The 27479-nt window shown below is 39.9% G+C and overlaps 1 protein-coding gene across 4 annotated transcripts in view; it reads right to left on the bottom strand.

The window, feature by feature from the left end:
• Positions 1–27187, bottom strand: part of CEP43 (centrosomal protein 43) — a 41188-nt gene extending 14001 nt beyond the window's left edge. The window contains exons 1-9 of one of the 4 annotated variants that reach the window (XM_012471043.2): positions 27038–27185; positions 26446–26499; positions 22357–22411; positions 21788–21876; positions 21200–21337; positions 15135–15215; positions 12462–12521; positions 2936–3162; positions 616–725 (exon numbers count right to left, since the gene is read on the bottom strand). In XM_012471043.2, the coding sequence (XP_012326466.1) occupies positions 616–725; positions 2936–3162; positions 12462–12521; positions 15135–15215; positions 21200–21337; positions 21788–21876; positions 22357–22411; positions 26446–26499; positions 27038–27139 (916 nt within the window). In that variant the 5' untranslated portion in view covers positions 27140–27185. Of the gene's footprint in view, positions 1–615; positions 729–2935; positions 3163–12461; positions 12522–15134; positions 15216–21199; positions 21338–21787; positions 21877–22356; positions 22412–26445; positions 26500–27037 lie in introns of all 4 variants that reach the window. The other 3 variants (XM_012471042.2, XM_012471046.3, XM_012471045.2) reach the window with 3 other exon arrangements.
• Between the last annotated feature and the right edge of the window lie 292 nt (positions 27188–27479).

Here is a 27479-nt window from a genome sequence, read left to right on the forward strand (position 1 = left end):
ATCTAACATTTACTATCATATGGTTTACAAGGGACCTCTGCCCATCCAACATGTTCAGGGCTATGCTTTTTAAATTGCTATCACTGTGTGTGGAGAGAGGTGGGAAAGTGATTGGTACAGGAGCTAGACTATTCCATGTCTAACCAATGCTCTTTATCTCTGCTGCCTTTAAGCTGACATGTCAGATCATTCTGCTTGAAAATGATATGCAGAATAATTTTTTATTTAACATTTTATGATACCATATCACCGAACAAATTTTTTTAAATTAATTTAAAGTAAATCCAACTCAAGTCACTGTTAATGTCCAAAAAAGGAGAGATAATTTAAAAATTATATTTCTATAGACACTAAAAATCAGCTAAAAACTCAACTTCCCAAAAGTATTCCGATGGTATAGTGAAGGTATAGGAAGAAGCCGAATACAAAACAACATATAAAATATGACCACATTAAAAACAAAATACAACAAATATTAACAAGAAATACCTCTGAATGATAAAATTATAGGTTATTTTAGTGATTTTCCCGGAAAAAAAATCAACACTAATCATACGGTGCTTAATTAGAGAAAAAATATCCTGAGAAACCACGCCCACATCTTTGGGCACTTACTCTCGGAGTCTTTTAAGGAAGGGACTCCCGCCAGGGAGCTGAGTCCACTTTTTAACGGGGGTGCATCCGACAGCGAGGCCAGGCTTCCTGCTTGCTTCCTTGGTTCATTCCTCCTAGCAGGAAACAAGTGACAGTTAAACAGTGCTCTGATGTTCTGCCACTAAACACTTTTATTCTGCCACTAAAACAAAAGCAACTTAAAGATATTTTATATGCACAGTGGCTGGAAATCAAGAATACACACTTTACAGATTTAAAACCATAAAGTATACCAAGGATATATCAAGTATACCAAACTTTATGGTTTACCAAAACTATACCAAACTACAGATCAACCACAATCAACACAGCCAGTGTGTAAGAAATCAGCTCACCTCTCTTTAGAATCCTCTTCACTGTGATTTTTTTCAAAAGCCCTTTTCCATCACCCAGACATGCAGCCAAGGGACAATACAGGAGCTTACTAGCAAATAAGTGCCACCTCTCCGATTAAATATCACTTACAGAAGCCGCAAACCGCCATGCTGATGAACTCCCCTTAAAGTCATGACTTCTAACCTCAAGAGGACCTTTAATTCTGCCCAATAACCCTGAAGGTTTCCAGTCTCTTCTTGCGTTACTTTCTTACAGAATGATTTCACACTTTCTCCACTCTCCTCCAATCTCTAACCTCCATCCTCCATCTTCACTCAACCAGGAACTCAGATGAGAGCCTGCACAGGTGCTACCATCATATCCACCCACTGCCTGCAACGGGACCCACACACTCTACTTTTCTAGCAAATACAAGCCCCTACATGGGATTTCATTGCTGCACAGCCCTCCATGAGTTCTTCTCTTACTCCCTTACATCATTAATTCTTCCACCTTTAAAGCTGAACAGCTCTCGTCAGCATACACACTGTTATTTCTCCCACTTAAACACGTTTTCAAACCTACATCCTGCCCCTCCAGCCACCACCCTGGTCCTCTGCTTACTTTTACAACTCATCAGAAAACTATTTGCTATCTACAATCCTTTCCTCTCTGTCTTGAAGGCACTCTAATTTTTTAACCTGCCTTGCACATTCATTCCAACAAAACTAACTGTATCAAGGTCATCACTTACCTCCAGATGGCTAAATCCAATGGCTTCATACAGCTACTCTTCCCTACTGCCTCCTCCAAAGATACCACTTTCCTGGTTCCGTGTCCTCTGGCCTCAAGGTGCACAGGACCTGCTTCCTTGGTGATCCTCTGTAGTCTCCCACACCCCACATTATCTACAAACAGATGACTCCTAATTTACATCTCCAGCCTAGATCTCTCCATCAATCCCAATTCATATACCCAATAGCCTTCTTTGGATTTCCACCAGCAATCTTCTCTAACTCAGCACAGCGACAGGGAGTGCCAGGCTGTCATGCCACCTGTCTGTGCATCTGCTCTTGCTCTTTCCACTCTTTAAAGTGTTTCCAACCTTCGAGTTATGCAGGCTAAAAACCATGGTGTCACTCTGGCTATTACTTTTTTCTCTAGCACTTACTGGCAAATCCTTTCCCATCTAAACTCAAAATACTTCCAAAACCCACCTATTTCTCCCACTGCTTCTATCATTTCTCACCTGAATAATCATTTATGGCCTCCTACCTGGAAACCCCAAGTCCAACCTTGCCTAGCAACCTCAGGTTCTGTAATGTATGCTGGATCAAGATTCCCAGGGTTTCCAGTCTCAAAGGAAAGCCGTCCAGCCCCTCATCTCTGAGTCCACCTCATCCGATCCCGGTCTCGCTCTCTCTGCTACACCCATACTCACCTCCCTGCTGTCTGTTGTTTCCTCTCCCTAGAGCTCTATCAACCCATGGCAACTCCCTTAACTCCTCTAGCTCTTTGCTCACAGGGCACCTCCAAGTGAGGCCTCCTCCAATTTGGACAGTTGACACACACCTGCCCTGACCACACACTTGGGCTCCCATCACTGCTCTGCTCTCGTCACCCCACATACTGCAGCGTAACTCTCACTGCCTGTCTGACTCCATCACCAGAGCATAAGCTTCCTGAGGGCAGGTGTCTTCCCTCTTCCATCATTGCTACAACCCACCCTGGAACAGTCCCTGGCATGTGGCAGACACTCAATCTAACAGGTAAGAATAAATCATGTCTAGGTTTTTATAAAACCTGGGATTGTTTTATAACATGAAAGGCATTAACAACACATAATCAGATTTATGGATCCAATAATTATAAACCATCCATAGTTCATTATTTTTTAACTATAAAATGAAAGCATTTATCTTGTTTTTAAACCCCTAGTCTTATAGTTCAAAAACCGTTTACTCACAAACCATAAGTTTTCTCTGGCTTAGGAATGGGATCATCAAAGAAAGAATCTCCTTCCATATCATCTTCATCTGGACAAAGGCCGGCTTTGTCTTTGCCATCTAAAGTTTTGTTGCTTAGAAAAGATCCAATTTTTGTTTCATGGGACAGTAAGTGAAGGCTGCTTTTGCTCTTGGGTTCTGACAAGGAGACACTTGTATCACTCTGATTGGCCTCATTGTTGGCCTTCTAGAAAGAGAGGGAAAGAGAAAAGGTCTCCTTGATATTTTAAGCAAAGCAAACTTGTGTGAGCATAAGCAAACTTGTGTTTGTGGGGGGCGGGGTTAGGAAGGGTGAGGGGCAGCTCCCAGCAGCATGAACCACAGAGCAATGCCACGATTCATCACTCCAACCCCAGGATTCCTAACATGGCAAACTTTCAAAGGGGGAAATTTTTTTTTAAATATATTAATACCATTTCTTTCTTCTTTCCCTAAATGTAAATACCTTTAATATACCTCTCCCATTTATAAATACTTTCCCTTTTATAAACAATTTCCCATCTCCCCTTCCATATATCATTGCTTCATAAATTATCTTAATACATTTTCAACTTGAAAACAACTATTAAAGAGAAAAGAAAGATTATTTCACATGAATGAACCAAGCATTAAAGTAGTCATCAGTAAAAAAAGCAATTTTCCATCCTGTGCTAAACTCAACGGACATCAAAGTGAAAGACGGTGCCTTCAACCACTTGTGTTTCTAACATAAACATTTGCTAATGAAAATAACTATCTTAATTCTGACTTCCAGGGTAACTTCCTAACCTATACCTCATTTTGATGTCCATGGATGGGGGTGGGGTGTGTGTGTGTGTGGTTCTCTATGTATTTTAACACCAATGTTGTAAAAAATTCTGAATCATCCTTATCCATGCCCTTGGATATAAAGTGATGTTGGCACAAAATATCACACTTTCATTTTCTTATTTTCACTTAGTCCTAACCTTCACAGCCTACTTTTACTCCATTCTTGGTCAAATTTCTTTCTGTCCTTAGGTATATATTAATAATAATAATGAAAACTAAAAATAATGCTAGTAATAATAAAAGCAGCTAACATTTATCGAGAACATTCAAATGCTTCACCTTATCTCATTTAATCGTACAAATGACCCTATGATCTGGAGGTAGCTTTATCTCTGTGGATATAAATAAGCAAACACAGAGACAGACATTTATGTCACTTGTCAAAGTCTCCAGGTAGTTAAGTGTTAAGGTCAACATCAAAGTCAAAGCCTGATTCCATTGGTTAACTCAATACTTATGCTATTAGGCTAAATTATAATTAATTTGTGGGCTTTATGGGTTAAAAATGGCAATTTCCCAAAACTAAGCCTTCCGTTCTAGAGAGCAACATTGTGTGAAATACCTGTGGAGTACCAGAAAAAGCACTCAACTCAAACAAGGAATCTGGAATGTAGTTCAAAATTATTAATTGCACTTTTTTATCTTTTTCTTTTTTAAGAAACAGGGTCTCAATATGTCACCGAAGCTGGTCTTAAAACTCCCGGGCTGAAGCAATCCTCCTTCCTCAGTCTCCTAAGTAGCTGGGATTACAGGCACAAACCAAACCCAGTTGTATATATTTTTTTTTAGATGGAGTCTCGCTCTGTTGTCCAGGCTGGAGTACAGTGGTGCGATCTCGGCTCATGACAAGCCCTGCCTCCTGGGTTCAAGTGATTCTCCCGCCTCAGCCTCCCAAGTAGCTGGGATTACAGGCACATGCCACCACGCCCAGGTAATTTTTGTATGTTTAGTAGAAATGGAGTTTCACCACGTTGGCCAGGCTGGTCTCGAACTCCTGACCTCAAGCAATCCACCCACCTTGGCCTCCCAAAGTGCTGGGATTACAGACATAAGCCACCATGCCCAGCCCGTATAATCTTAAGTAAATTAATTTCCTAGGCATGAGTTTCCTCAAGAATTGAACTAGATTCGTATTCTTCAGATCAAATTATATCTAGGAGTTAAGAAAGTAGGGATGGATGGCAAAGATTAGTAACTACTGAAGCATGGTGACCAAAGTCTGGGTTAGACATTACCGAACAAGATGCTCTTGAAGGATGGCTTCACTTCTAATATGTGTACAGGCAGGGCGAGGTGGCTCACGCCTGTAATCCCAGCCCTTTGGGAGGCTGAGGCGGGCAGATCACAAAATCAGGAGTTTGAGACCAGCCTGGCCAACATAGTGAAACCCCATCTCTACTAAAAATACAAAAAATTAGCTGGGTATGGTGGCAGGTGCCTGTAATCCCAGCTACTTGGGAGGTTGAGGCAGGAGAATCACTTGAACCTGGAGGCAGAGGTTGCAGTGAGCCGAGATTGTGCCACTGCACTCCAGCCTGGGTGACAGTGTGAGACTCCATCTCAAAAAAAAAAAAAAAATACAGAATGCATTATGCATGTCTTATATGTTTGTTTACATTTTTATACCAAGTAGAGGCCTTGACTAGTTGACAGTAGACAAGACACATGCGATACAAATTTTATTGCCTTCTAGAGAGCTATACATTCCATGTTATTAATAGAAATTAATGATTATAAAGAGATGTCTGAAAAAATAAATACCAAGTTCTAATTTCAGACAGCATTTTTTCCAAGAGGCAGAAACTTAAAAATTTCCTAACAACTTTCTTGACGTTTTCCTGGTATTATCAAATATACAAAAGTACTATGTACTTTTGTATTTCTTAATTAGATTCACACCAGTTGTAATTTCTGATTTTTAAATGTTTTAATAATGGATTTATATCTTTTTAAAAGAATATACATTTGGAAATCAATACTCTGATGTGATATTTAAACACATTTACAATTACAGAGGCTGTGGCCATGACAGATTCTCTCCAGATTCTAAACACTCATGCGAAAGTGCCTAAGAGTAACTGTCATGAAAGAAACTGAAAAATGTAAATGTAAAGCAAATGAGAAACAATCATTATTCTAATACAGTCTTCCTTTCCCAAGAATTCACATAGCTAACATAACTTAAATCTGAGCAACTAATATGTATCCATGAATGTTTTTTGACAGATTTTATCAATATTCCTGCTATGGACAGAAAGACCAGTTTTAGGAAGACAAGTTTTATGAAGAAGAGCATTATTATATTACACATCACATACTTGTAAGCATAACAAAATTATTTTGTTTTAAAAATATAGTTCTCTTAATCCATGGAGGAAAAATTAATTATGAAACAATCTGCTTTACAACTGCTCTCAAAATCAACTTCTAAACCACAGAGGAACATGCTACTACCTTATAACTATGGCTCATTTTTGCCAAAAGATCATGACCCAACTAGGTTATTAATGAATTTATTAATTCCATATAAACTTCACTATTAAAAAAATCTACACTAGGAGGAGAAACATTTGTCATCAAAACATTCTGCAGATTAAAGCAAAAGTACTGAAAGCTTTTAGAGCAGTTTCAATAGTTCCTTCACGTATACACGCAGATGAATGCATGTATACAGATGCTCAGCTCACAACAGCGCTTCACCTGGTAAACCCACCATCAAGTGAAAATATCACAAAGTTGAAAATGGGCACTTTGTATACACAATGAAGTGCAGAAACACAATATCCAAAAAATGCTGGCTACTCAGGACCCTGGTATCAGAGTGCCTTGTGACCATGTGGCTGCCTGGGAGCTGTGGCTCGAGGTCACTGCCTGGCTCCGTGACAGAATGGTACCACAGATTACTGTCCTAAGAAAAGATCAAAACTCAAAGTATGGTATCTACTGAATGTAGATCCCTTTTGTACCATCATAAAGTCGAAAAAGCATAAATCAAACTGTTGTAACATTGGGGACCATCCATATATGTGTGTACGCCCAGGAATCTGCTTTAAAAACCCTTATCATGGCTTAAGATGAACTATGTTACATATATAAACTTCAGTTACCTGGATTTTGTATCACCTGGATTTGGCTAAATTGAAGTTAAGATTCAAAATGAAGGTAAATAACTAAGGTTAAGTATTGTTTAAAACTAAGAAGTATGATTTAAAATATAAAAGGCCGGGTGCGATAGCTCATGCCTGTAATCCCAGCACTTTGGGAGGCTGAGGTGGGCAGATTACAAAGTCAAGAAATCAAGACCATCCAGGCCAACATGATAAAACCCCATCTCTACTAAAAATACAAAAAGAATTAGCTGGGTGTGGTGGTGCACACCTGTAGTCCCAGCTACTCTACTCGGGAGGCTGAGGCAGGAGAATCGCCTGAACCCAGGAGGCGGAGGCTGCAGTGAGCCAAGATCATGCCATTGCACTCCAGCCTGGAGGCAGAACGAGACTCCATCTCAAAATAAATAAAAAATATATACACCGGCTAGGCGGGGTGGCTCATGCCTGTAATACCAGCACTTTAGGAGGCCGAGGTGGGTGGATCATGAGGTCAGGAGATCGAAACCCTCCCGGCCAACAGTGAAACCCCATCTCTACTAAAAACACAAAAATTAGCTGGGCATGGTGGCGCATGCCTGTAATCCCCGCTACTCAGAAGGCTGAGACAGGAGAATCCCCCAAACCTGGGAGTCAGAGGTTGCAGTGAACCAAGATCACGCCACTGCACTCCAGCCTGGCAATACAGCGAGACCCGATCTCAAAAAAAAATACACATACACATAAACACACACACACACACACACACACACACCCATGGCAATGCCTTACAATTCATTCTCTGGACAAGCACACAAGTTGTTATGGGTTAAATTGTATCCCACAAATGAAATATGTTGAAGCCCCTAATTCCCAGGACTTCAGAGTGTGACCTTATTTGGAAACAGTATCACTGCAGACATACTTAGTTAAGACAAGCCCATTCAGGAGTAGGATGGGCTTGGGTGCTAACCCAATGACTGCTATCATTGTTGGGGGAAGAGACACAGAGAAAGACAGGGAGAAGCTCATGTAAAGATGGAGGCAAAGACTGGAGTAATCCATCTACAAGCCAAACAGCATCTGGGATTTCCAGCAGCCACCAGAAGCTAGAAAAGGAGCCACAGTCCTGCTGGCACCTTGATTTCACATTTTTAAGCCTCTAGAACTGTGACAATACATGTGTTGTTTTAAGCATCTTGGTACTTATATTACATCAGCCCTAGGAAACGAATCAAGTTATTTACAACAAAAAACTAAAACAAGTTTTGCCTTTTCATCAAAGTGAGGGTCCTGTCGCACAGCACTACAACGGTCATTAAGCTCTCTCGGCTAGAGCTCAAGACTAATAATAAGCTCTATGGTAAATTATGGTACAGCTATAAGAAAGCTTTAGCATATATTTAATTATCCCATAGTATATTCATATACTCAAGAAGCCAATCATCTATAGATTAAGAAAACATTAGCACTAGAAAAGTTTCACAGCAAAAAACCTTATTATATCACCAGTTAAGAACCTGGAAAAAAAAGAGAACTTTTTCCAAACTGTTCACAGTAGGAGAAAAATCAACATCAAAGAAATACTATGGTTTTGCAAAAGTATTCAAAAAATTCATGCAATACAGTTGCCCCTCAGTACCCAGGACCCCTGCAGACAACAAAGTCTGAGGATGCTCAAGTCCCTGATATAAAATGCTGTAGTATTTGCACGTAGCCTACACACATCCTCCCATATGCTTTAAATCTTCTCTAGATTACCTGTAATACATAATACAATATAATGCTATGTAAATAGTTGTATACCACATTTTGAAATTTTTATTATTTTTTAACCATTTTCCATCTGCAGATGGTTGAATCTGCAGCTGTGAAACCAATGTTTATGAAACCTGCCAATATGAGGACTGACTGTATTTAATTCTCTTCCCCACCCATGCCTCTGCTCCCACCTCCTTCCCTGCCAAAGACAGTTTCTGATCCATAACTAATGAATTATTTAGAGAAGTAATTTTATTACAGTTCTAACAGACATTTAATTTGAAAGTTTAATTTGCTCACCAGGAAGAGTAAATACTGTAGAATTCCAGAACCACAAGAAAAACCTTTCTAAAAACTCAACTGTTTCTAGAAAAACTCTATCCCTTCCACCTATAAGCAATCTGTAATTCCTACAGATCACAATTGAACCTTCATCTTCTAGTTTTACGAGTAAGACTGAATGAGGACCCTGTAAATAGATTTTCTACTCTCTACATCCTCAGCCTTCCCACCCTATCCAACCAGCAGCTCATGGAGTTCAGCAAACAAGTGGTGCCAAGATGTCAAGGCTAGAATCCCGAATGGCTAGGATCATGGAGCTGAGCAGGCAGAAATGGAAGGGCTAAGTGCTGAAACATTCATGCAACCATGTATCCATTCATTCAGGTCGGTGTGGGAGTGTGACAGGGAATGTTAATGCCTGGTTTGGAAAATCCTGAGGTGACTGCCAAAGATACAAAAACATATGCCCCAAAACCCACATGCAATGTGAAAAAGTATCTCAATGCATATTAGTTTTAAAACACCTGAAAACTGGGCTAGGCATGGTGGCTCATGCCTGTAATTCCAGCACTTCAGGAGGCTGGGGCAGGAGGATCACTTGAGCCCAGCAGTTGAGGATCAGAATGAGTAACATAGCAAGACCCCCACCTCTACAAAAAACATTTAAAAAAAATTAGGTTTATGTGGCAGCATGCACCTATTGCCCTCGCTACACAAGAGGCTGAGGTGGACACTTGACCAGGAAGACAAGACCATGGCCATGATCGCACCACTGTACTCCAGCCTAGGCGACAGAGCGAGACCTTGTCTCTAAAAAGAAAAAGATACCTGAAAACTATTTGTAAGGAAAAAGGATGATCTTTCATATTAATGTAATGATAAAGAACACCTAATTCTAAATATTAAAAACAAAAAAAGAATCTACTATCTTACTCAAACTTTCCAACTAAATGGTAAAAAGCAAAGTTTGTAGGGCCTATCCAAAATCTATTATAATTCTATTACATTAATATTTTTTTCAAACAATTAGAATGTTTGGTACTACAAAATGGTATGCAATGAAATAAATTATCACATATAATACTTTGGAAGTCAGCAAGTGTTAACATGTATTTCAAAATTATTAATTCAATTTTAAAATGCCCTCCCATTTCATATTTAAACTTCTTCTATTTCAAATCTTTTATCTTTAAGCTTTATCTTTATTGTCTCTCAGCAACAACAAAAATAAGAACTTCAGTTTTGACCAAGTTACATCAGTTCAAAAACCTTACAAATCAATTCTAACTATATATATGAATGACTCTAAGTTTATTCATAATATGAATACAGCTTCCCTGAAGAAAGTGCCGAGGTCTCTGAATGAGCCACTAGCACTTTTCCCCTCCTGCATTCAAAAGCAACTGGACACATGTGACACTCCCGATCCATGCTCTAGAGCTCCGGGACCAGCAGTACCCTGGGCCCTCCTGCATCGCATGCCCAGTTCACGTCTGCAGGACAGGCAGGGCTCCCACGATGGCTTTGCACACCCTAGGAGATGCCACTCACCTACCACGCGGATGGCTCCCTCTGGAGTCTTGCTGTGTACAACCTCAACCACCACATGCAACATAGCATCTGGATGATGAAGATGTTTAGAATGTTAAGGCTGCTGGGAACTTAATACATGCACAAGGCAAAGCAGAAAGGCAAAGGAACAAAGAGCTAAGGGCTTACCCATATAAGGAAGGCTGGCAATAGGCCACACAGGGTACAATACAGACTTCTCACAAGACAATTTAGAAACAAGATCAGAAATGTACAGGGAAAAACCTTTCCATGTAATTGAGGAAGCAACTTGGGCTTAGGAACACAACAATGAAATAGAAGAGGCCCAAATCACGGACTAAATTCTGGAATACGGGCCCATCTAGGTTCTTCAATCCCCAGTCAAATTAGGAGGTACACTATGCTTTGCCCAAAGTACAGAGAAATCTAAAGCCTGGGCCCACCAGTTATATCACATCACACAAAGTGAAAACCATATCTCTTAGTATGCTTGGTTCTATGTATAAACTGTATAAACTTCTTGAAAATGTTTAAGTTGTTTAAAACCCACAACAGCAATAAGATTATAAAAGCTTAATACTATAAAATATGCTTTAAATTTTTAGAAAGTCCAAGAAACTGATTTTTAAAATCTATTAAGAAGTTTTATATTCTTAATTATCTTACTTAAGGTATGTCTCATCTCTTCAATTAAATGTAAACTCCTTAAGTGAGAACTGTGTTAAATGTGTTGCCCAAAGCATTAATACACAATGACTTTCACTATGTAAATGTTAAAAACAAAACTTACTAAATCATTATTTTAAAGCATCTTGTTTAATAACGCATAAAGAACAGTATGAACAAAAAGACAATAACAGGAATTTACCTTTGAAACTACTAGAACTAAAGCCAGCTAACACATCAGGTTGAATTTTGAAAAAGCTTTAATTTTAAAGATTTTCAACTAAGTGAAAAAAAATCTATGCATAACCAAGGTTTAACTTAGGACTAATAAATCTCACAGAACTGACAATTAAATATTTTATCCTAAGTAGATGTAAAAACTGTACTGATAATGTTTCTAAAGCTTCCAATATTTAAATTTCATAAGCAGTTAATCTATCAGATTAGTAAATGTTTGTGATCTGTAGGGGAGGAAGAAAAAGCAGCCAAGGCCTTGATAGTATGCAGCACTGGCCCCCAGCAGTCCACTGTGAGGAGGGGCCCTGAGTAAAGGTTCATACATGTGTAATTGTCTGAAAAATGACAGAACGCAAAAATGTCCTGGACAAAGTAAGTTTAATTTTTAATTTATCAATGGGAACTTATCCAAAAAATAGTCTGATGTTCTATTTCCCTCAGATAAAGATCATGTTAATAATATGTATATAATCATCCATTCAAAAGAAAAATACGTATTTTCAACTCTTTTTTAATTGCCAACAAAACAGGAATTTTCATATTTCAGCTAAAACTGAGAGCATGAGTTAATTTTGAAATAAAACAGAGCATGGTTTTAAGATTCAACAGTATAATTTTCACCTGGACAAAAACTGATAGCGAAATTTACTTTTTGTTTCATGCCATCATGACTTTTTTGTTTTTTTTTTTTAGACAGTCTCAGTCTGTTACCTAGGCTGGAGTGCAATAGCACGATTTCAGCTCACTGCAACCTCCGCCTCCTGGGTTAAAGCAATTCTCTTGCCTCAGCCTCCCGAGTAGCTGGGATTACAGGCGCGCGCCACCACAGCCAGCTAATTTTTGTATTTTAGTAGAGGCAGGGTTTCACCATGTTGGCCAAGCTGGTCTCGAATTCCTGACCTCAAGTGATCTGCCCACCTCGGCCTCCCAAAGTGCTGGGATTACAGGCGTAAGCCACCATGCCTGGCCTCCAGTGACATTTCATAAGAAAACTGAGAACCCAACCTGACCAGAGCCAGGTGCTCCAGGAGGCCCCGGAGTCAAGGCCTGCCGACCACAGGCTGCTTTTGTCCTCCGCCCTCATGCATGTTACCTTGTCACCAGCCTTCTGCCCGCTTGTCTTCTTCTTACCTTGTCCTTTATACCTTGGTATCTGAGCATGAGAATAAAATGACATTTTACCACAAAATAGAAATCTTTAAAAATAAACTAACTCATTACTAAAGAAAGATGCCTATTGAAAAATGTCTTAGAAGTGGGACATCTAGTTAACAGGTTCTGTGAGGCCTACTTTCTTTGGTCCTTTCTTAACTGTGTTCCTAAAGTGGTCTACCCCATGCTTAACTACTGTTTCCAATAGTTACTAGGTCAAACACAGATACTGTAGCCTTCACCTGCTCAGCTTCTACTGGGTGGAAAAGCATCTCATTCATGCTACCGTTTAGCAGCATTCTAAATGAGCCTCACTTGAGTTCCTAGGCAACTTCCTTGAAGACTTGTCCTGACCTCATCTGACCCTTCTCAGGAGCACACAAAGCTGGTTCCTAAAGGTTGGGTGGACACTACTCTTAGAAAGAGTTCCTAGCATTGCCAGGTGCCACTAGAAGGCAGCCGGCAGGAAGAGAGTAGGGAAAGTACTGGATCCCAAATCCAGGTCCTTTAGTACTAGAGAAATTGCATTTTAAGTGCCAAAATAAGGGTTTATCTTAGAACAAATGCAACCCTAAACAAGAACTATCTAGGGTATTTCTGAAGCGGGTTTATGAGGCCAGCTGAGAAATGGGGACTAAACTGGAATAACGGGATGGTGGCAGGAGAAGCAGAGACAGCTGTTAGGATAAATGCCGTTCTCTAAAGCAGCCGCGGGACAGTCCCCGCTTCTCTGGAAAAACTCACAGTATCATTTCCTGACTGACTTAAAACATTGAGATTATCATTATAATTCTGAGATCTTAAACGTATGTGGAGAGAATAAGAGTACGTAAAATGTACTTTAATATTTTATCCTGAAGACATACCTTATACGTAGAAGGTTAAGATTGCTAATTTGTTTTAAAAACAACAATAATTTACTAAAAAGAGCTTCCAAATAGTTAAATGCTATAGGTACTGATAAGTATTTTGGAATATTCATTAATTTTAATTTTTCTAAAGCCAGATATTTTCATGAAAAGTAAAGCTTTCTTACATAGGCTATTTTATCTGCAATTAATTTAAAGAAATTTTAAAAATTTACTCATGACCTTATTCTGTCACTGGGGTTATAGCCTCCTATGAGCATTAAGGAAAAAAAATATTTTAAAAAAAGGTCTTCCCTACACCAACTAGAAATTTCAGAAGGAGCAATGATAAACAATACAATAGTTGTTTCCTTGGTTAGAAATAAAGCATAAAATTCCTTGAGTTTTCCAAACTTAAACAAAAAGGAGCAACAACATCCAAGAACAAGAAATAAATAACAGCAATTGTTCAGCAATGTTCTGTGCCTAGCCACTGAAAACAGAAAGTAATCCTGTAGTACAATCACTATGTTCTGGAAGTTCATCATTTAAAAAGATGCAACTACATCTGAGAGTCAACCCACCACCATGAACCCACACAGGACCTCAACTTTTGGAATGGACTCCACAGCATCACTCTATTCCTATGGGACAAAAATCAAAGGGACAGTCAAAGAATACAAACCTGACCAGTCACAGACTGCAGGTTTGTGTACCCCCAGGTCCTATGTTGAAATCCTAACCCTCAGTGTGATGGTATCAGAAGATGGAGGCGTTCAAGGGTCAGGAGATCATGAGGGTGAAGCCGTGAATAGGATTAGGGCTCTGACCCCAGAGAGCTCTCTCACCCTCTTTCTACCATGTGAGGACACACACAAGGAGACAGCTCTCTGCAATCTACAAGAGGGACCTCACCAGAACCTGACCACAGTGATGCCATGATCTTGGACTTTCAGACTCCAGAACTGAGGAAAAAATGTGTTGTTTGTTAAATTGCCCCATCTATGGTACTTTGTTATGGTAGCCTGAACAGACTAAGAGAGACCCAAACCTATCCTTTGATAAGACCATCTGGGACTACCAATTGATGCTATACTCTAACCAGTCGCTTGAGAAAACAAATTTCCTGACAATCATCTTTCTATCCATTCCTACATATCCTTAATCTTAAATTCAAAGTGTACAGTTCATTTTCTTTCCATTATGCTTAATCTGTGAACTCAGGTCTTACCTTTAACAATTCATAAACATACATTAAGACACACACATGCATACACACACAAATGTAACCAGAGTACATACATTTTCTTAGAAATTCTATCAAAACAGCCCAGGTATATTAAAAACCATCATGATTTACAATTATAAATCTGATTACCCATCCAGAAGTCTAAAATAATCAATATATCCTACAATACATATTATATTCCTAGCTTAATATTCTTAAGCTAGGAATTTATAAATCAAAAGTAAGTAAATCTCCTTGTCAATAGGAGAAAAAAATGTCCAAAGTACCAAATGAATCCAAATATTCTATGATTCTGTTACTCAACAGCACATTCCTTTCTATGATACAAATGTCCAACTACTACCAACAAAGCAGCATTTTTTTAATGTATACTTAATGGGAAAAAAGCACCTTCAAGAAGCTAACGAGCTTATGTGTTATAAAACAAAATAACTTGTAACAAGAAAGACTAGAGAGAGAAAAGCAGAGCCCTCTGGAGTTGAGTCCAGGCATGACTCTGTGTCCGCAGCTAACTCACCTTACTTGGTGTTGTCTGTGCACTTGTTTTTCCTTCTGGTGACTTTGGTGGAGAATGCACATCAGATAGATCTGGTGTACCCTAAAATATTTTAGTTTAAAATTAAAATACATTAAAAAATATAACACAAATATACCAATTACACTCCAATAGCATTTTAGCATTTAAAAACACTATACAATGTTGGTATTTTTATTGTTTCCTTAGTAATGTAACCATCCTTTTTAGATTTTCCTCTAATTTTACCCCCTCAAAAACCTTCTACACATCCCTGGATTCTAATTACCTGCAAAATATTTCATTCATGCACGTTGAACAGGCTGCTGTCTGCACTGAAATCTGTTCCCAGCATACCATGCCAACATTTACTTCCTCACTCCCCTTCTCCCTTCTCTCCAGACAAATATTATCCTGTATTTCTCTAAGATCTACCTTTTGCCCTTCTTGAATTTGCCTCCCTACTTCATTTTATCTCAAGAAAAAACACCAAATAACAACTTTCATTAAAAATACTTTAGCCCTTTCAAATACTAGTCACTTTTCCAGTTTTCTACTTCCACACATTTTTTTTTCCCACTTTTGAAAGCACCTGTTCTAGCCCAGCATCCACAGGAGTTATCTGCGTCTGCTGCCCAATGCCCTGTCCCCACAGGGTTCTGAGCACTGTGGTAAACTCAAAAGAGGAAGTTTTAAAAATGTTTCTTGGATGAAAATCACTTCCTACAATTCATCCACTACCAACATAAGCTCTATGACACTGTGTACATATTAAAAAATTGGCTGTTACAAAAATCCTTTAACAACTATACCTTTTTAAGTATGAAAATGTGCTGCTCTTCATAACTTCAGTTCTCCCTCTGTAGTTCCACTATTTCTGTTGGTGATAGTATCTTCTAGGCTAAAATCCTTAAACTTGCCTTTGAGAGCTTTTCTTTTCTCATATTGCCTTTTATAACCCTGCCCCATGCCAAAATATTAATTTACTAAGTCTTGTTGATTCTTAAAAGGTCATCTTTATCTGTCCATTTCTTTGAGACAGGGTCTCACTCTGTCACTCAGGCTGGAGTGCAGTGCTGCGATCTCGGTTCACTGCAACCTCTGCCTCCCAGGTTCAAGTGATCCTCCCACCTCAGCCTTCCAAGTAGCTGAGATTACAGGAAAATACCACCACACCTAACTAATTTCTGTTTGTTTGTTTGTTTTGAGACAGAGTTTTGCTCTTGTTGCCCAGGCTGGAGTACAATGGAGAGATCTCGGCTCACTGCAACCTCCAACTCGCGGGTTCAGGTGATTCTCTCACCTCAGCCTCCCAAGTACCTAGGGATTACAGGTGCCCACCACCATGTCCAGCTAATTTCTTGTTTAGTTTTTTTTTTTTTTTGAAACAGAGTCTCACTCCATTGCCCAGGCTGGAGTGCAGCTGTGCAATCTCAGCTCACCACAACCTCCGCCGGGTTCAAGCGATTCTCTTGCCTCAGCTTCCCGAATAGCCGGGCCTATAGGCGTGCACCACCACACCCTGCTAATTTTTGTATGTTTTAGTAGAAGCAGGGGTTCACTATGTTGGTCAGGCTGGTCTTGAACTCCTGACCTTGTGATCTGCCCACCTTGTCCTCCCAAAATGCTGGGATTACAGGTGTGAGCCACCATACCTGACCAATTTTTTTGTATTTTTAGTAGGGATGGGGTTTCACCAGTTGGCCAGGCTGGACTCGAACTCCTGACCTCAGGTGATCCACCCAACTCAGCCTCCCAAAGTGCTGGGATTGCCAGCGTAAGCCACTGTGCCAGACTTTAATTCTTATATTTCTAATAGAGACAGGGTTTTGCCATGTTGGGCCAGGCTAGTCTCAAACTCCTGGCCTCAAGTGATCTGCCTGCCTCGGCCTCCCAAAGTGCTGAGATTACAGGCGTGAGACACCATGCCTAGCTTATATGTCCACTTATTTCTATTATTACTGCTACATTCTGGTCTAGATTTGCCTTCTTAAGGGTTTTACTGCCTTCTAATCTGCTAACTTCTCCATATTTCACCCATCTAACCTTCACAAATCTTCCAAATGGGTACTCCTGTTCGAATCTTCAAAGGCTTCCCATTGACTGTGAACAGTATATTAAAAATCACTAAGCCTTAGACTGTGTAGGAGATATGAAGATAAAGCTCTTGTCCTCAATATATTTATGATCTAGTAATAGGGCAGAGACACATGCCGATCATTACTACAACTTGACAGAACGAGGCACTAAATTACATGCAGTCTCCAGTAAAGCGAGAGGAAGAACAAGAGTTGCAGCTGAGGAGAAAACCTGATTGACAAAATTCCACAGCTGAGTAAGAGGAAAGTGGTCTAATTCCAGGTGAAGAATAGAAATTTTTTTTAAAAAAAGGGAGAAGGCAAAAAAGCACAAGCCACTTTCAAGGAGTAAGTTCAAAGTTTAATCTGGCTTAAGTACAAGGCTCCACATTTCAAAAAAAAAAAAAAAAAGCCTAAGGCTAGAAAGACAGGTTAAGGCCACATCAAACAGAACATTTCAGAAGGCCTGAAGAATCTGAGACTCCTGAGTTGCCACTGCACAGTCTCTACAATCGTGCAGAAGAAAGGAACAGAGGAAGGGCTGAAGTTTAAAAAGAATTCTGCAACAGTGAATGACAGACTGAAAGCATGAGAACCTTAAGAAGGAAATGATCCTGGACAGATAGAAGGACCTGCATGGTAGAGGTGCTAAAGGAGATGAAAATGATCCGGCTTTAGTTACCTACAGCCGGGGAGCAGCCAATAAAATCAATCAAAAGTCACGTTAAAGCAAGTGGGGCACAACAACCTAATTCTTGAGATGGTTAAAATGCAGTTTTGGTAAAAAGCATCAGTGATTTAGTTCAGTGAGCTTAACCTGTAGCTAGTTTTCTACAAAGTCAAAAGCCAATAAAAGCTCCAATTTTTTATTTCATCATAAAAGACAGGCTTCCTTCCAAAGTAATAGAAAACACTAATAACGAAGAGCCAAAACGTACATCTTTGAGGTCTCTATTTTAAATACTATTTTATCTATTTGTTTATATACATACACACAAACTATTAAAATTAAATACTCAGATATTAGGAAGGGGAAACTAGCAAAAAATGGAGAATAAATGCCCAACTTAGTGGCTCAGCAACCTCAAGGAGTGAAACAACTACCTTTTGAGGATACAGAATTCTTAGCCTGGGTCTATGTGACAGAATCACAGCTATGAAAAAGTCAGGGCAAACTTCAGGAGAGGCCTCAAATCCACTAGTCAGAATGGAGTACTGAAGAATAGTGATTCTGTTTCCATTTTTACATCACACCCACTACACAGGAAAGCTGCTACTGGGTCTCATTTTGAGGCACACATCCCGTCCAACGGACAACAGAAAGCCCTCCAGCAATTACTCTTTCTTCCACAGCCTGTTACCAAAGCTACTGGGTGCAGGGTGGAAAGGGAATCTTTCTTGACAGAACAACTGAATCTAGAGAACATCTGAAGAGGCGACACATTGGGATGAAACCAAGGAGTCACAAGAATAGAATCAATCAAAACAAGAGATGTAAGCAAGAAGAGCTGGAAGAGGGCTATTTGAGGGGAGTAAGGTGGGATTTGCTTTTGTCTTTATGTTTTACTTTTTTAAAGGTAAAGAGAATGAAGTATGTTTTTTTTCCACACAGGATCTGAATGTACTGTTGGGTTATCCAGGGAGGTATGTTTTGTGAAGAGCTGGAAAATCTAGTCTGGAGCTAGGATACAGGACTGAGCTGGACTTAGGCAGACTAAACTTAAGGAGTCATCCAAACAATAACGAGAAACAGTAATACTAACATGGTCTTCCTCAGTATCCACAGGGAAGTAGCTGTAGGACTCCCTTGTGGATACCAACATCCAAGGATGCTCAAGTCACTTACGTGAAATAGCATATTTGCATATAACTTATGTACTTCAAATCATCTCTAAATAACTTATATCTAATATAATGTAAATGCTATATAAATAGTTTTATACTGTATTTGTATTCTTTTGTTGTATTTTACCCAAATATTTTTTTTTTTTGGAGACCAAGTCTCACTCTGTTGCCAGGCTGGAGTGCAGTGGAGCAATCTCAGCTCACTGCAACCTCCACCTCCCAGGTTCAAGCGATTCTCTTGCCTCAACCTCCCAAGTAGCTGGGACTACAGGTGTGCGCCACCACACCCAGCTGATTTTTATATTTTTAGTAGAGGCAGGATTTCTACATGTTGGCCAGGATACTCTCAATCTCTTGACCTCATGATCCACCTGCCTCAGCCTCCCAAAGTACTGGAATTACAGGCGTGAGCCACTATGCCCAGCCTATCTGAATATTTTCAATTTGCAGTTAATTGAATCCACTGATGCCAGCTACAGTGGCACACAGAGTCCTCCGTGCCAAGCACTGTGCTCAAAGCTTCACACATCTTGCTTCCTTAGACCCCTTCCAGCCCCGTAGGCACAATACTTCTGTGCTCTCCATGTGGCAGATAAGAAACCAGGGCACATGGAGGCTGAGTGACTACAGGCTCACACAGCTAGAATGTAGCAGAGCTGAGGTTTCACCCAAGTAACCTGGTTCCAGAGTCCATGCTAGTGGTATGTTAAGGAAGAAAGATCAATCTAGACAGAAAAATGTGCATAAACACCACTGCAATGAGGTGAGCCAAAGCACAACTACTAAATAGAAAAGAAAATGAAAGGACAGCTAAAAAGAGAAGAGAGTTCTTCAGGGCCACAGAAGCAGAGAAAGGAGAGCCAATAAAGAGAGGTCACCGCCACCTACAGACTGCTGGCCCAAGGAGACTACGGTTCTTTAGTTTGTTTTTGATTGCCTAGTACCCAGCACAGTATCTATCAAATAAGCACACAATAAAAAGCTTGCTGAATAGTGATAAATAAAGGAATGAATGAAATTAGAATGCACAAGCTGAAGTGACAACTTGTGCTCTGGGCAGGCCACCTCACTCCCAGCCAGCCTGGGATCTGGCGATGCTCTCCTGCTTCCACACTTAGCTGGCAATGTTCCACCTTCTCAGAACACCCTTCCCAATCCTCGTCCCCACAACTGACGTCCAATTCTCACTTTAAAACTGACTTTAACAAAATTTTGGCATGCGACAATCACTTCCTCCTCTAAACTAATTATGCATAATATGTTTGGAAATAATGTGTTATATGACAATTCCTCCACAATCTTAAACTGTTATTTAAATGTTAATTTCCTTATTTGAGTACATTTTATCTTAAATAGCTTTGTGCTCTTCAGGGACACAGATGTTTCTTTTCTTATATTTTACCTTATAATACCCATAAAGTCTATTTATTATGCCTTACATATAATTAGTACTCAGGCAAGCTTTATCAATTTTCAAAGATTCTAACAGAAAATATCCTCCGAGACTCGCCAAAGATAATAAGTAGGAAACCTATACAAACCTCCACATTCTTACCTATAAATTTCTGACTAAAAGTACACATTTAATCAAATATCTGGAACAGGTACAGATGTTATCTATGTTTATAAAACAATATCTTAATGTAAAATTAATGTATGAAAATAAAAATCAGATCATTAATCTCATTAGCACAATTTCTTAAAAAAAGGTTAAGAGCATGAAAAGTACTACTAATCAAAAAAGTGTAAGTCTGAACTGCTTCTAAGTTGAGTACTTCTGTTAGCTTATGCAGAGAAGCCTCAGAACACCAAGGTAGGGCCTGGCAGAGCCCACTTCATACAGTATGGAATGAATGGAGGATCAAGCAAGGCAATGAGGAGTTGGGATTTGTTCCAGACAGTTTGGCTCATGACCCAACCCTCCTGAGGATCAAAAATCAGAACAGGTATGCCACAGAATCAGAGTTAGCACATTCCTAATTTTCATTAAAATTTGCATTGATACAATCTGAATGCATTTCATTTTGTTTTTAAAGAATATCTTCTAGTATGAAAACTTAATTTACTATATATACATTAATATGCAAGGCTAAACTAAGTAGCCAATAATTAAACCAGAAAAAGATAACACAGGATTATACTTACTTCCCCAGTGGTTGGCCCTTTTTCTTTCTGTTGACAGCGTCTGATCACTTCTAATAATAAAGGTCCACCCACAGTACCTTCTGCTTCAATTATACCTAAATCTCGGGCTAAATTTTCTCGACCTTCAAGACCTTGTAGCTAGAAAAGAAGTAAGATACAAGTGCACAAAAAACAGCAGAAGTTTTCAAAGAGTAAAGAAAACATTTTCAGAGTTTAAAGACATCTCTAAACTCAAAGAGACTGTCTTACTAATGAATGAAATGTCCATTTAAATAAATTATGCCAATTTCCTTTACAGAGCCTCTACCTTCAAAGTTTCCATCAACAGGTATAATCTAACATCGTATAAAAATTAACTCTACAGTAACACATTTATTAGCAAACTTTCGAGTTACACAAAGCAGCAACACTGGTGCCAGCTATCTGAAAGTTCATATGGCTTTTAAGAAAAACAGATAATCAACTACCAAAAATAATCTAAATGTAAAACACTATCAGTTGTCAAATTTTATTAACTTTCAGCTTAATATTAACTCATTTGTATCAAAGAAGGTTTCAAAGGATAGATGTAAAAATCATTATTCTTACTGTGCTAGTTTCGGGTTGAAAAACAGCCAAGGTAAAGTCAAGGTTAAAAAACTGAAGAAATTCTGCAACAAGACTAGCCACTAAACGACCTATAAAGATCAAGAAAAAGGTAGGTAAGCAAATCTTTAAAAACTAATTTTTTTAATTAACATTATGAAATGAATAAGATACACTAAATTAATGAAAGAAAGGTTTCTAAATTTCAGTTACAAATTTCTTCTTTGAATAATATGATTAAGTAATAAAAATCTTAATCTCCCAATTTTTTCACTGGGATCATCAGCCTGTAATTAACTGCAAGACTATCATCTCACAGATTTCAATGTTTCGCTTTTTAATAGTTAATATTGGCTTTCTGTACTAAAATTGGCTTTAACCAACATCCCAAGACCAAAAATATGTAATAGCAACATGATTGTTGTACAATGAAATACTATTTTAAAATGAGGACCTATAAGAATTGCAGACTTAAAAAAATAAAATAAAACCCTGAAATTCCTGATTTCTCCCAAATGGTATCAAGATTCAAAAACTCAGATAGATAAACAAGAACAAGCTGAATATCTTACCGTCTTTGGTATTTAAAAACTTTTTCAGGCTCTCATTGACTAAAGGAGTTTTGTTCTGTTAAAAAAAAAAATAAAAGATTTTAAGTGTCATGTGTTTACCCAAAAAACAACTACAAAATATCAACTTAAAGCTTTCATCCATAAAATTATGGTTTTACAAAATCCATTCTACAACAGCTGATTACTACAGGACTTATTTTGCGCTATTTAGTAATTTCTCAAAGTTAATATAGCAAAACTATATATGAAGATTTGTATTTATTTTTACTTTTTAAATGTTTTATAAACTGCTTATTAAACGGCTTTTGAAGCTAGATATTTTTTCTTATTTTTATTTATTTATTTATTTTTAAGACGGAGTCTTGCTCTGTGGCCAGGCTGGAGTGCAGTGGTGCAATCTTGGCTCACTACAACCTCTGCCTCCCGGGTTCAAATGATTCTCCTGCCTCAGTCTCTTGAGTAGCTAGGACTACAGCCACCATGCCCAGCTAATTTTTGTATTTTTAGTAGAGACGGGGTTTCACCATGTTAGCCAGGATGGTCTCGATCTCTTGACCTCATGATCCACCTGCCCCGGCCTCCCAAAGTGCTGGGATTACAGGCTGAGCCACTGTGCCCGGCTAAAGCTAGGTATTTTCAAATACTTGTGTGAAATAAAATTAAATGCAAAAAACTGTTTATTATTTCAAATATATGAAGTTTTATATTCTGTCATCTCAGATACCTGCCATTTATAGCATGGCTTACTATGAACAGGAATTTAATTATACAATTGTAATTCCCAGTTTATCCATGAAATGTGAGATGATCTTATGTGGCCCATAGGCCGACTTATTTTTGTAATTATACATTTATTTGAAGAAGTATGGAGAAAACACTTCTAGCCATCAAGCCTGTGACTGGTGCTGAGAACAGGCTAGGGTAGGTAGCACATGATAAGCTTCCTAAAGACCACATTAATTACTACTACAGTGGCAGCCTCATACATACACTGCTAAGGGGAATGCAAAATGGCATAACTAGTTTGGAAGGCAATTTGGTAGTGTTTTTAAAAAGTCACAAATATTCCTAGCATGTGACCTAGTCACTTCACCCCTACATATTTTCTCAAGAGAAATCACAGATCCAAGCAAAGACTTGTACATAAATGTTCACAGAAGCCTTATTTATAATACTCAAAAACTGGAAACAGCCTAAATGTCTATCAACAGGTAATGGCTAAACTCTTATATCCATACAACATATTAATAAAACGATTTATTAATATATCCTACAATATGAAAGAATTTCAAATGCATTATGTCGAAGAAACTAGACCAAAAAAAAAAAAAAGAGTACATACTCTATGATTCCATTTATATAATTCTTAAAAAGGTTTGGGGTGGGGAAGAGGGTTACAAAAAGGGGCACAAGGAAAATTTTTGAAGGTCATGGATATGTCCACTACCTTGATTGTGGTGATCATTTCACAGTTGCATACATTATTAAAAAATCAAATTGTACACTTGAAGTTTATTAAACACTTGAAATTTACTGTAGGTCAATTACAAATTGACCTCAATAAAGTTGTTAAAAGACAAGGAAAGGAGAGATCATCAAGACACTTAGTAGGGTGGTTCAGGGAAAATACTGAGTCAACTGAAATATTTAAAGAAAATGGAGGGACAAGATCAGATGTGTACTATAAACAGCCAATCTAGAAGCAATGTGGAAAAAAGACTTTAGGGAGATGGTGAGGGATAACATGTACAGGGAGACTACTGAGTAGGAAGGGGATAAAGCAATCTGGAAAAGAAAAAAGCACAAAGCAGACAGCAGAGCACTCCCTCAGGGACACTTGAGATACAAACCTGACAGAGCCAGATGATAACTGAGCAGGTGGAAAGAAGAGCAAGGCCTAAGAAATGCTTAGATTTCTTACCAGATAAATGATGGCCCCATTAAGGGCAATATAGTGGGGAGTTTAACATACAGGTCTGAAACTCAGGAGAAAAATATGCATGAAAGATACAGGACTGGAGTTACTAGATGAATAAGGTCAGCCTGTGAGAGAGTACAGAATGACATCTGTGGGATAAGTCTCAGTCAGGTGTACAGGAAAAAGATCATGCAAGAAACCAAGGAGTGGTCAAAAGGCAAAAAAAAAAACAGAACAGAAAAAGGTCTCAAAGGTCAAGGAGATTTTCAAGAAGGAAGGAGGAATCAAGAATGTCAATTACAGGCCTAGCATGGTGGCTTACACCCATAATCTTAGCACTTTCGGAAGCTCTCGTGGGAGGAATGCTTGAGCCCAGGAGTTCGAGACCAGCCTGGGTAATATGAAGAGAATCCGTCTCTACAACTTGTTTTTTTAAAAAACAAAAACTAGCTGGGAGTTGTGGATCATGCCTGTAGTCCCAGTTATTTGGAAGTCTAAGGCACAAGGTTAAGGTTACAGTGAGTATGATCGTGCCACTGCACACCAGTCTGGCTGACAGGGCGAGAGACTTTGTATCAAAAAAAAGAATGTCAAACGCCACAATGACCAACTAAGATAGGTAAGAACTAAAATATACTCACAATTAAGACACTCTTCTTGACTGTAGCAAAAGAAATTACTAAGGGTGGTAGTGGTAAAGATTTTAAGGGATTAAGGGGAGCCCAGTACATAAGAAATGGAATAAGCATGCACATTCTTTTCAAACGTGGCTGTGCACACCTGTAGTCCCAGCTACTCCAGAGGCTGAGGTGGAAAAATCCAGCCCAGGGAGTTGAGACTGCAGTGAGCTATGACCGTACCACTGCGCTCCAGCCTGGGCAAAGGAGCAAGACCCTGTCTCAAAGAAACCAAAGCAAAGCAAACCAAACCTGCTGTGAAGGAAAAAAACCACAGTGGTATTAAAAGCAGAATGTGAATAAAGGAAAACAGTTTACTCCTAATAGTCATTTAAACATGTTTTCATGCTCGACAGAAAAGCCAACATAAAGGAAGAGGTCAAAGATATAGTAAATAATTAAACACTTGAGCGTATACATAAGCAGAGCAATTATTCTTGGACAAGACAAAGCCTATTCTTCTAAAGCAGGAAGGAGGTACAGATAAATACAGACACAGGTAAGCTTTTTCACAGGTGAGCAACAGATTGGGGAATAGGAGGACATAAAGTTAGGATCTGATAGCTTCGATCTTCCCTGCGGAGGAAGTAACAAGATCATGCGTTCAGAGAGAAGGAAGCAGGGGTAACGTAGAGGGCTACTGCACAGCTAGGGTGAAAAATAGAACTGCTGCCTGCTCAGGACCTACCGAGGTTGGTACCTGCCAATTTGCAGCATTAGCAATCCACATGGTAATTGAGTTTTCTCCAGCAGCACATACGTGCAAACTGGGAAAAGAGTTAGTTTGCTGGGTTAAATGACCATTGAGATTTCTTCCAGACCAAGTATGACTGACTGGAAGGCAAGGTAATTAGAGGTCCAGACCAAAATGTTACCAAGAGAAGACCAAGATGCTTGCACAGACATGGAAAGGGCAAAGAACTGAAGAGTTTGAGGAAATTAAAGAGTAGGTATATAGGTCTAAAGAAGTGAGAGAACAGGAGACTGATTTGTCATAGAGCAAGAGTTTAACACTTTGATGTTGGTTCCATTCTTGTTGACAAATTCCAGAATATTTACTCAGGATAGTTTGTGGGAGTTGGAAAAATTTAATTACCCACTTTAATACAGAGAAGTGGCTGAACTTTTAAAATAATCACTGTCTTTTTTATTGTCAAAATAACTAAAGTTGCATACTATATACCCCCACCTCATAGGGATTAATAACGTATATTAGCTTATTAAAGGTTCTGAGTGAACCTGCACTTAACATTGACAATGGAACCATTTTTTCAAGAAACTCCTATGACCTTTTGTTTCAGACTTAACATTGGTATCAGTTACTGCACTACCTTAAGATTACCCTAAATTCAAAAGCTACACGAAAAAAGATTAATTTTTGCTTTCTCGCAATAGTAATATAAGCCTTAACAGTTCTATTTTTGAGACGGTTTTAATGAATGAGAAATTAAGGACTAACGAATACAGCCATGTTAAAACCTGAAAACTTCATACCTCTACTTTTTCTTGCTCCTCTAGTGCTAAAAACACAGCTGCTCGGAGTTCCGCCTTGAAAAAATAGTTAAGAAGAAATTATTATTTCAAGACAATTTTCACAAGCTCACATTTAGCCAACAACAAAAACGAGCGAGCCAACGAGCTGGACCCGCAGGTGCAGACGTTAGAAACGCCAATTAGAACGTCTCCGAAACGTTCTGTCACACAAGCTCTGCAACCCCCTCGCTTCGGCTGGACGCGCTGCTTTCCCTCCGTGGATCACGCCCGAGCCAGAGGAAGAGACGCTGGTGCCCGCTCCCAGACCAAGCCGCGGGTCGCCCTTGTGGCCCCCAGCCCCGCCCCCGCGGGATGCTGCAGGGGACCGGCCAGGCGCCTCCAGCCGGCGCTGCGCTCCGGGGCCACACGAGCTAACGAGCCGACCCCCTCCGTGGGGCAGGCAGTATGGAAGCCCCGCCGGGGCGCGCCCCCAGTGCCCACTGGCCCCGGCCCCTCGCCAAGGAGCCGGCGTCGTCGCCGCGACCGTTATGACGCCCGCTGTCCACGCAGGCCCTGCGGACCCGCCAGGCCCGGCCCCAGCCTCCGCCCTCACCTTGATGCGGTTCAGTACCCCGCTGTTCTCCAGCGTCTGCACCAGCAGATCCCGCAGCTCCGTGTCCTCCTCGGCCACCACAGCGGCCGCCGTAGCCGCCATCTTGCTTCTCCAAGACAACCGCCCAAGACGCGCTAACGGCCAACGGCTGCCGCAGGGTCCGCTCCGCGCGCCGCAGACGCGGCCGACGCGACCAAGGCCCCGCCCCGACGCCCAGCGCGCGAGCCCCGCCCACTGGCGTCGGGAGGCGGGGCGTGGAGACCTCGGGGTTGACGCCGGGCACCCGGCCTCGGAGAGCACCGGACCACCTAGTGCCGAAACTCAGGGTGGGCGCTGGGGGCGGGGCTGCAAGGCTCGGGCGGGCACGTAAGGGGTGGAGCGTCGAGGCGTGGGGGCGGGGCGTCGGCTCTGGCGCGGGGCGGAACCTCAATTGCGAAACCCA

This window comes from Aotus nancymaae, unplaced genomic scaffold, assembly GCF_030222135.1.
Source record: "Aotus nancymaae isolate 86718 unplaced genomic scaffold, 86718_ANA_hifiasm-v0.15.2.pri h1tg000040l, whole genome shotgun sequence".
NCBI lineage: Eukaryota > Metazoa > Chordata > Mammalia > Primates > Aotidae > Aotus > Aotus nancymaae.